Source organism: Gymnoscopelus braueri, assembly GCF_963280865.1.
Source record: "Gymnoscopelus braueri genome assembly, chromosome: 7".
NCBI lineage: Eukaryota > Metazoa > Chordata > Actinopteri > Myctophiformes > Myctophidae > Gymnoscopelus > Gymnoscopelus braueri.
This window is the reverse complement of record NC_137608.1, coordinates 35,173,132-35,184,671: the sequence shown is the minus strand read 5'-3', so window position 1 is coordinate 35,184,671 and position 11,540 is coordinate 35,173,132. Positions and strand designations below refer to the sequence as shown.

The 11,540-nt window shown below is 46.3% G+C and overlaps 1 protein-coding gene across 1 annotated transcript in view; it reads left to right on the top strand.

Annotated features, from left to right (window-relative positions):
* tet3 (tet methylcytosine dioxygenase 3) overlaps positions 1–11,540 on the top strand; it is a 46,784-nt gene that overhangs the window by 20,837 nt on the left and 14,407 nt on the right. Inside the window, 4 exon segments of the mRNA XM_080434454.1 lie at positions 1–2,397; positions 7,274–7,296; positions 7,298–7,365; positions 10,259–10,352. The exon segment at positions 1–2,397 is cut by the window's left edge and continues 691 nt beyond it. Of these exon segments, the coding sequence (XP_080290580.1) occupies positions 1–2,397; positions 7,274–7,296; positions 7,298–7,365; positions 10,259–10,352 (2,582 nt within the window).

Below are 11,540 nucleotides of genomic sequence, written 5' to 3'. Positions count from 1 at the left end.
AGCAGCCTCACTCGCAGCCTCACCCTCAGCCCCGCCCGCAGGTGAATGGAGGCCATCACCTATCTGCCCTATACCCCCAACAGCAGCCGCAGCTGCAGCAGCAAATAGGAATCAGAGTCCCTCAGCCAGGCTCAACACCTTGCTCAAAACCCCCCATCCCCTGCTCTCCCCAGGTGCTCTCCATAGCCAAGGAGAAAAATGTTAGTCTCCAGACAGCCATCGCCATAGAGGCCCTGACCCAGTTGTCTGGCTCTGACCCCCATAGTGTGGGGTCTCCAGACCTGTCTTCCTCCTTAACCAGTCACCTCCATCAGCACCACCACCAACATGCCCACAACCTCCTGTCTCAGCCCCATGGTGCCTGCCTATTCCCGTCCTCCTCCCCAGGCTCCCTCAACTCAACCTCGCGCTCACAATCCGTCCCCCCAGGGTTACACCCCAGCAAGCAGGTCCAGCAGGTGTCCCCCTGGGAGCAGCACAGACCGCAGTCCCAGGGCCCTCCACCCCTTGTCTCCCCTCTCCCACCCTCTACCTCTCCCTTCCCAGGGCAGAGCAAGCCCTTTGGCTCTAGCCCCCATCCACAACAGTGGCAGCAAGGCTCTGGAGCAGGCCCAGGCTCGGATCACAGGACTCAATCAGAGAACTCTGAATCCCAATCTCACTACCCTGCTGCTCCACCACCCCACAGCAGCTCCGACCCAATGTCAGAGCTTAAACAGCTGCTTGGGGACACGAGTGGCAAGCTCACCAATGCCTTCAAGCTCCCCTTCCCATTCCAACTTACTTTGAATGAGAATGGAAGTAGTCAAACCCAGGGACAGGGCCAGGCCTATCCAGGAATGGCCACGATCAAGCAGGAACCAGACTCTGGGGAGTATTGCCACCACTTGCCCTTGGGACACTACAGCATGGTGAATGGCCAGCAGCAGCACTACCCCGGCCCTCCTCTATCTCCTGGCCAGGCAGCCATCCATCACTCCACTCAGGCAGCTCTGCAGCAGCACCTTCACTACAAGAGGAACCTCTTTGCCAACAACCCAATTGGCTTTGGGCCTCAGAGCCCACGGACCCCTCAGGCCTGCCAAAACTTGAAGAAGTGGTGGCCCCAGATGGGACCTGATGGTATGCCCCCTCTGGCCATCAAACGAGAGCCCAAGGAGCCCAAAAAGAGGAAGAGCAGTCAGGGCTCTCCTGGCGTTAAAGCTATGCCAGCAGGCCTACCCAAACCCAAGGCGATTGTCATCAAGAAGACTAAGCAGAAAGCCTCCTTGCCAACCTTCTTGCCTCAGAATCAGATCACCGTATCCAAACCTACAGTCCTCAAAGTGGACAGAGCCACGTTCCTAGCCAAACTTGCGCTAGGTTTTGAGCCAGAGCCAGAGCTATGTCCATCTCTGCCCTTCCTCAGTAACTCCACTCAGGCTGCCGCTGCAGGGCTCCCTGCACCAGCCCAATCTCAGGTATCCATACACAACTCCTCAATGACCCCCTCTTCCACTGCACCTCCCTTGCTGGAAAACACTCCAGCTCCAGCTGTCACAGGACCCCAGCCCCAGGTTGAGGTCCCTGCAGTCCAGGTGAGCTCCTCTGAGGAAGATGGTGTAACAACCTCCAGCACCACCAGCACCACCACCACATCCGCCACCTCCGCCACAACAATTCTTACCTCCACATCTCCGTCCGTCACCTCGCAGATACCAAGCCTCACCGACGTGGACCCCAAGTACGAGGATCTGATGCGACAGTTTGAAGCTGAATTTGGGGATTCCTCTGCCCTAGAGCCCCCTGCAAACCAGCCTCTGGAGCAGACCTCATCAACCCCTTCTTCCACAGTGAGTGAGTCCCAAATCAGCACTAACTCAGGACCAGACAGGCCCGCGTTGCCACCCACCATGCCGTCTGCACTCCCCCAGGCTACTCCCACCGCTCCACCCAGCTCATTACCTCCTTCCTCTGACCAGGAGTCCATGGAAGTGGACAAGGAGAACGAGCCAGTGAGCCAAACCGAAGCAGTACCATCGAGTCAGGCCTCCGTGGAGTGCCCCATGGAGGAGGAGGAGCAGAGTGTGAAGGCCTCGCCTCTCTCCCTGTATTCGAAGGCCCTCCTGGAACAACAACAACAACAACAACAGCAAAGCATGCTGGGAAATCCTTTCGGCTCACTATACTCCCCGCTACCCAAACGCATGAAGATTGAGTCAAACGGAGGATTAACAGTACTCTCCACCACATGCTATTCTGAGGAGGACACTCCTTCCAAGGATAGCCTGCCCTTTTCTCCCTCCCTACAAGGCTTCCTGGAGTCGCCACTGCGATATCTGGACACTCCTACCAAGAATCTCCTGAACACTCCTGCCAAAGACCCCCAGGCTGAGTTCCCTACCTGCGACTGTGTGGGTGAGTCCCTGCAGGTGTGTGTGTGTGTGTGTGTGTGTGTGTGTGTGTGTGTGTGTGTGTGTGTGTGTGTGTGTGTGTGTGTGTGTGTGTGTGTGTGTGTGTGTGTGTGTGTGTGTGTGTGTGTGTGTGTGTGTGTACACAAATGAGCTCACTGAATTCACATACTGTTAACACCTTCTGTGTGTGTGTGTGTGTGTGTGTGTGTGTGCGAGTGCGTGTGCATGCGCGTGATGAACTCACAATCAGCCCAAATACTTGTAACACCTTTTACTAACACATACATCCCATATTCATCCATGCCGTTCCAAATACCACACCCTCCATAAACTTGATCACAATACCATTTGGTGGATGGGTTTATCCACTTCAAATTGTATGTAGTTTCACAGTGAAAGTAACAACTAACACTGCCAATATATATGTAACATGCTCGTGCTCGTCTACCTAGATTAACACAGGAGACAGGACCCCTGGCAATTTAAAAGCATCATACTATAACTATTGGTTTACATAGGAGAATTGTCAGGTGATCCTATGCCCTTCTGCTCCACCACCTCTGTCTGGACAGTTGGTGAGTGTGTCTGAGAATGTGTATGTTGCCAGGGTGTGTGGCTGGGCGCGGGGGTACAGTGCAGGGCATACAGTCTGCTACACTGTGAGGCACTGAGGGAGGCCAGCATCAGAACAATAGGGCTAACAGAAGGGGCCTATTGTGTCGGTTTGGGTCTGGCAGGCAAGCAGAACAGTGCAAAGGGCGCTCAGTCAGCCTATAGTCAGACAGCAAGGACCACGGTCACTCTCTGCCTGGGTGGAGCTCACCAGCTTGCGGAGGACTGGCCAGACCCGCAGTTGATTATTTACATTGACATTTATGCATTCAGCTCGTGATCTTCTCCCAGGTCACTTGGAGTAAGCTGAGAGTCAACTGGCTTCTGCGCTAGAGTTCTCCTATAATACTGGTTGTATTGTTCGGCTCATCTCAAAACACATTACAAAAACATGAAAATGTATCAGTTTCAACCCCAACAGCATCACCCACATCATAAGCAACCAATTGACCACATTCACATGGATGGGGATCCCCGCCATGTGAATATGGTCAATAGTAAGAAGCCTTAAACAAACTTGCTGTGCAGTGCGCATATACACACATGGGTACTATTAAGAAGTAGGAACCATGCACACAGCTAGGGATGTTGTTAATGTTTGACCAGTCAACCGGTAACCATTAAGACATTTGCAGCTGGTTAATACTAACGGTTAAACTGTTAATTTATTGTTATTATTATTTGTTTTGGTGCAAAGTAACCTTTCCCCCAAAAGTGACGTCTGGAGGCATTCGCCATGTTATAAAGCTGCAACTGCTTGATGATTGCTGCCCATAGTGCTGCCTTGCACAAGTAAACAAAACACAAGGGAAAAAATGTAGGACATTACGCACTTCAGGAAGTTGGCAAGCTGAGATGTGGGATTTTCGTTTCAAAATCATGTATTTTCACATAATAACACCAGAATAACACTCTTTGCATTAAATTATGATCAGAATCAATATTTTAGCTTTTCATCTATCAAACATCAAAAGCATGTGTTTGATGAGGTAATTATGTACTATGCAGGACGACATGCACAGCACAGCATATGAGCTCCTCTCGCACGTGTATGAAATAAAAATGTCCTACCAGCCAGAGTGGCGGATGGTCTCCAATTAATGTACTCACCAAAGATTACATTTACCCACATTTGGCTATATTAGGTTGACGGGTTCCTTTAAAAGTCTCATGACCGCAAATGCAGCCCTGACGGGTGTAAGCGTCCATTCTAAATAGTTTATTGTATTCCTATCGGTTAACCGATAATTAACCATTTATGAGTTTTGGTTACAGGTTATGAAAAATAACTCCAAATGGTCATCCCTACACATAGCACCTTCAAGCACCTCAAAGCATGCTATATGACCAATGTAACTACTGTGTTATTATCTTTCTTACTGTTGCTGCTATTCTCTAATATTTATCACGTCTTTGCTGCTACAATTTTGAGGAACCAAAAAAAAAAGGATATTACTCTTATGTACTTGTATATAAGATGTAACAATACAAATCTCGAATCTGATACACAAAGGTCTGAGCTATACACAATATTCCTTTGATCGTATAGGGCTATTTAGGAGAACAGTGCCAGTAGAAAACATTAGGACCAAGAGGAGGGGTACGAGAAATATTTTACTAGCTTACAGAGGGGCTACTAGGCCTCTGGCATGTAGGCAGTTAACTGACCCTTACAAATATAGTAAGAGTAAAAAAACACAACAGTAGAATGAGATTCAACCCCTGGATCATATTACATAACTTTAAGTTATGTGTCGAAGTGTAAGAACAAGATGCTACACTAAAAAAAAATTTACATTCTTAAACATAAAATGATTAAAAATGATCTTCAGTAGATCGTTTAAGTACAGTATAAAAAGTGAAAGTGTCACCTGCCCTTACATATAGACTTCTTCTTATAATTGAAATAAAGACCTGGGCTATGAATCAAATGTTTGGCAGAGCACACGTTCTCTAGTGTGAAATTGTATCTTCAGTGAAGTACTCTCCAGGGACCAAGTGACACCTCTCACCGATCCTAATATATAAGTAATGTGTAACTGAGTAGAATAGCTCATCTGAGCTAGCTTTAGAAACGCTGTTCCACTGTCCTCAAACTGTTTACACAGTCTGTGTGGCCATAGCACACATCAAACAGCAATAATATGGCTGGCATTATTATTTGATATTGTTTAGACTGTTGCTAGGTTCTTGGTTTACCTACAATGCTAGATTACCGAGGCACTGCACTGTCTCTCTGCATTTGATGTATGTGTTTATCTTGCTTACTGTAAGTCGCTCTTTATAAAAGCCTAAATTGTACATTGTGCATCTCTGATAGTCCCATTGGGTATTGAATGTACAACTTCCTCCAGAGATTCTTACCAATCATTTCCCCTTAGCTGCCAGTGTGTGTTAACTATAGGAGGCTGGAATGTTTAGGACTGTGTTAATAGACCTTGGCTGTCCCCTACACAGTAGAGGGGGTGCTCAGTGGGTGGAGAGAGCAGCTGTAGGGAACACTTGCTGTATGCTGTTACTAAGAGCAAAGGCCGCCAGACAACAGGTCTCCATAGCGTAGCCTAGTAACACTGCTCTGTCAACGCCCAGACGCAACACTCCCATGGAATCTGACTCCTCACAACATACACACATACGTACAGACAGAGGCCGGATTGTTTGGACATATGAAGACATGGGTGAACTCACGTGTAGACACATACACTTATAGTAACGCATGCACGTGCACACACGCACGCACGCACGCGCGCGCACACACACACACACACACACACACACACACACACACACACACACACACACACACACACACACACACACACACACACACACACACACACACACACACACACACACACACACCACAAAACAATCTTTGTATGTCCAATGTCTTTGAGCAGACAGGCATATATTTTATAGCATAATTTGTCACCATGTCTTAATAATAAGACCACTGCTCCACTCAATCACGCACGCACATACGTGCACACACACACACACACACTATTTTCACACAGGAGTTTGGTTTGGCCCCTCCTACATAGCATTTCCTGTGCTGGGCCACGCCCTAGTTCCTCCCTGCAGCATCATGGGAATGTGACCTCAGATTGCCTCTGCACCAGAGACTCACATAATACGTGTGTGTGTGTGTGTGTGTGTGTGTGTGTGTGTGTGTGTGTGTGTGTGTGTGTGTGTGTGTGTGTGTGTGTGTGTGTGTGTGTGTGTGTGTGTGTGTGTGTGTGTGTGTGTGTGAGAGAGAGAGAGAGAGAAGAGAGCATTTGCTTCAGAAGCTGGATGAGAATTATTTTCATCATGTCTTAACCACTTAAACCCCAGCATCCGTATTGTGGGGAAAGCTTTCTCAGGAAAATAGCCACAATGCGACGCATTGTGAGCTTGTGGATCGGCTATTTTCAGCGAAAACCTTCCTCACAATAACAGAAAACTGAAAAAACACTAGCATAGAGCCCTGAGGGACTCCGCTCAACCAGATGTTTGAACTGAGTTCAAATTCATCATTACATTCATCCATAAAGGCATCAAAGGCTCAAAACAGTAGTTGCAAAACATTAGTCTGTATTAAACATTTGTCTCTGTTTTACTCATATTATTAAGCGACAGAGAAGTGCAGGGTATATAGAAACTCTCTCTCTCTCTCTCTCTCTCTCTCTCTCTCTCTCTCTCTCCCTCCCTCTGACTCTCTCTGACTCTCTCTGACTCTCTTTAACCATTACTCACCCACCCACACGCACACACACACACACACACACACACACACACACACACACACACACACACACACACACACACACACACACACACACACACACACACCACACACACACACACACACACTTTACTCCCTCCCTCTCACTTTTTACTCAGTCCTGAGTCATTCATCATTCCCTCAAACTGCTTCTGCTTTATGTACTGTCCCCACCCACTCTATTCCAGATGTCTGAAAATGTGTGTGTGTGTGTGTGAGAGAGACAGTTAAGGTCCATAACCTCCAGTAGTTTCTCTAGGCTTGTGTGTGTGTGTGTGTGTGTGTGTGTGTGTGTGTGTGTGTGTGCGTGTGCGTGCGTGTGTGTGTGTCGCCCGCAACCATACTTGTGTGACATGTTATAAAGGAGTAAGCCACCATCCCTTTCTGCATTGTTTAGCTCCTTCCAAGAATAATGGACTACAGTATATTCATGTGGTCAATGAAGTTGTCTCAAAGCTGGCACGTCATTCTCATAATGTGTACTTATGTGTATCTTTAACAGAACAAATCCTGGAGAAAGATGAAGGGACCATACTACAATCACTTAGGATCTGGACCCACTGTAGCCTCCATACGAGACCTGATGGAGACTAGGTAATCCTCCTCTCCTCTCCTCTTTCAGCCTCAGTCTTCCTCCTGCCCTCATTCTCCCCACTTTCTCCTTCTCTCCCTTTTCCTTCCTCTTCCTTTCTCTGTCCTGTTCTCTCTACCTACTTCTCCTCAGACATCACCTTGGTTACACGTTAGTGCAGTAGAATAAAGGTATGATCATTTATGAATCCGACCTACAGTGTCATTCTGCAAAATGTACAATCTACAAGCTCACAACGTGTTGCGATGCTTGTAGATTGGCTATTTTGGGGCGAGAGACACCTTTGGATTTACTCGCAGGGAGCAGTTGTCCTTTGACGACATAGACTCACTGCCAATAAGACAGTAAGAAGCGTGTGTAAAGTGAAATTTAATTGCAAAATAGCAAATGCTGCAATTCACAAGTTCAGCTAGTGACTTGTGCTAGTGCATCCCTAGTGCGAGTGAATTGTGCTAGAGCATCCCTAGTGTGAAGGTAGGGGGTTGGTTGTAGCAGCTGACTCTATCCAGCATTTTTTTTGGCAACGGGCCTACTCACAGGCACAGCTGTGAGGTGGCATCATACTAGCACCTTTCCTACCACCGCGCTGCCTCTCTCCCCCGCTTTCTATTTCTCCCACAGCATTGTCTTCCCATTCTTCAGCCCCCCCCCCCCCTTTCTCTTTCTCCCACAGCATTGTCTTCCCATTTCCCCCCCCCCCCCCCCCCCCCCGCACACACACACACTCGCACACGCTCGCAGCGCACTCTTCTGCCTGTGTCCCCAGGGGATCTGTGACCCAGAATCCAATACGAGAAACTGAGGAAATATCAGCATCATCAGCAGATCACAAGCAGGCACACCGAGCCAAAGAAGAGGAAGGTTAGGGAAAGATGAAAGATATGAAACAAGAACACGAGGTAGAGGAGAGGGACAGGAAGAGAGGGAGGAGAAAGAGGGAAGAGAAAGAAAGAAAGATAGGTAGACTGGCTACAGTTTCCTTTGCATACTGGCAACCACAGGGCTACATGATGCAAGTAACTTTGCTCCTTAAAACTTGAACAGAAGGAGCAATTTTGTAGTTTATTTGCGTCTTTGTTGTTTATCTGATGGTTGTGTATACTAATTATTGACTGTAGCTGAGTACCCACAGCCAAGGAGACTATCAGAGGAAGCGCACCTGCTCTCATATTGGAGCTTAACTGGACAACTCAGCATATAGCCCTATTACCTCATCACATTAAGTAGCTTCAGTAAATACATTCAACAAAGGTGGAATGATGCAATACCCATGATAACAATGAGTATGCAGGATTTGGCGCTTCATGTTTCGTTTGGTGTCTGCCCTGGCAATTACTTCACTACTATTTTCAATTAATGACTCAGCTCTCCCCAGAGAGAGGGGGCAGGTTGAGTCGGAGGTGGAGGCTGGGGGGGGGGGGTTGTCAGCCAGGCTAGGGCTCTTCCTTTTGTTTGTTTGAAGGGTGACGTAAGTCCTAAAGCTCTCTGTAGTCCTCCGGATTGACCTTTGACCGACCCCTAACCCCGGCAGGCCACCCCTGTGGAGAGAGAGCCCACTCTTCTGCCACTTTCTTATCCACCTCAGGGTTGAGTCCCTTTCAGCCTGAATCCCATGTGTTCATGGTAATGCCAGAACCACTCAGGGATGATGGTTTCTTTTAATGACAGGTAGTGGAGAAGCATAAGAAAGGGTTAGTAATGGAAGAGAACATCTTACAGACTCACACAGGCAACTCAAACATACCAAGATGCAACATGTGCACACACACAAACACACAAATACTCAATACACACTAATCACCACCCTCCTCATACATACCTCCTCTCTCTCCAGGCAACTCGAACATACCAAGATGCAACATGTGCGCGCGCGCACACACACACACACACACACACACACACACACACACACACACACACACACACACACACACACACACACACACACACACACACACACACACACACACACACACAGATATTTGTTCAAACAGAAAAAGGTATACATTCACATGAAACAAATATTAACATACGCACAAAAGCTCACATATTATCTGCACACAAACATGAAACGCATGAAAGAGACAAAGACTAAGACTGGTTGTTGTTCTGGGGGTGGTTGTGGTGGCAATGTGTATTAATTAAATGAAATGCTAAACTATATTAAGCTTTATTTGTATACCATCTTTCAGATAGAAAGTAACTCAAAGTGTTTTACAAGCAACACTAAATGAAGCAAAGCCTACCTGCTGGGTTGCGTTTGCATGTATTCCCGTGTTTCTGTGAATCTCAACAGATTCATGAGAACTGTCCTCTTTAACCAGCTACTGGGGTTGGTTGGCCACAGAGGTTGGCCTGTTCTGGAGTTAACAAATACAAGTCAAGTGGCATCCAAATCCGAGGCAGCCAGTAACATTTCAAGTGTTTGGGGCCACAACATGCAGTATAGGCCATTATTGCTAATTATTATTTGTCCTCCATTAACATTAAAGATTGATTTAGAAAAAAAGAAAAGAAAAGAAAAAATATGCACTTTGAAGTGACATTTTGTAAGTCGTATTTACAAATTAAGTAGAGAAGCTTACAGTACCTTGGCTACCGTTGGCAATAAAATATTAGCTTGCTACCAGACTGAAGATACAATTCCAAATAGCCACCAGTTAACATTCAGTGACATATTGCTTGCCACTTAATCATACAGTTTTGTCTAGTACCAAATAGATTGATAGAATCTTGTCCAAAATTGAATGAACGAATAATTGTCTGCTCGTGCTTCAACAGTATACTTAAGAAGTGCTCTGTATGAAACCACATATTGAAAGCATGTAATAATCTGTTTTCTGGGCTGAGGTATTTCAGTACACGTGACAAGCATACCTTCTCCCCCCTGTGTAGATATGGAGAGAAGGGGGATGCAATCCGAATTGAGAAAGTGGTGTACACCGGCAAGGAGGGAAAAAGCTCTCGAGGATGTCCTATTGCTAAGTGGGTGAGTAACATAACATGACATGACATGACATGACATTACAACATAAAACAACAACATCATCTGCATAGTTTCGGCATTGGTGGTGGGTGGTCCCATTGGGGACAGTTAGTTACATAGGGAAAATAATGTATGATCCTGGCTGTACACAGTAAGCAATGCTCTGCAGCTTGAGCTACTCCTTGTGTGACTAGATATCTGTGTGTACTTGCATATGTGCCTATGTGTTCATACACGTGCATGAATGTGTGGTGTGTTCCCTTCAATTAACCCCCAAGGAGCTTTATTGGCATGAGAAAACATACATTTACATTGCCAAAGTAAGTGTCAAAAACATAATAAAACAATTTAAGAAACAAACTGGGGAAAGTATTTACAGTTGGTAGGGGTAAACAGAGCTATGTCACATTGCAACGTGGAAAAACGGGCTGTTAGAAATAGTTTTATATACATGTTGGTGAGGTTAGCTTGGTGTAAAGCTTTTTTGATATAAAGCTTTTTGAAACAAGTAGCAGCAATCTTTCAGGGTTTTGCAGTCTATTTTTTAGACAAATAGCAGCAGCTTTCCTAAACTAAATATTATTCAAAAAAGTTTGTCAATGTGTAGCAGCTCCATTCATATGTGCAGTAGGTCTATGTATGAGGTCCACTCTGTACAGATAGTGCAGTAAAACCCATAGTGGTTAGTAGTCCTTAAGGTGGTTGTATTCCATTGCATAACTTTCTCTTGTCACAGCAGTTCACAAATCTTGCTGCTGTGTTTGCACATTGTTGTATTTCTCCCAGCAGGTATGGGAGTTTTTTGTCATTGGTCATGTTTTCAAGCTCTCTTGTAATCTGTGGGAAGTATGTGTCTCTGATGTCTTGGTATAGTTGGCAGGCGGTTAGAAAGTGTAGAAAGTGTGTGGTGGAAAGTGTTTCCCGTCCATATTTTGTGTCAGTGGGTGCATAGTCTGTCTTCCCTTGGGAGCCAGGTCTGTCTTTGGCGGCCTTTCTCTATTGCAAGGCTGTGTTCACCGAGTGTGTGCCTAGTCAAGGCGTTCCTTAGTTTTGGGTCAGTCACAGTTCTCAGGTATTCTGCCACTGTGTATTCTCTATTTAGGGCCAATTAGCATTCCATTTACTTTGGTTTTGGGTTATTGTCTTATAATCTGGTTTAGTACAGTGGGTTTTCTGTCTGGTAGTTGTGCT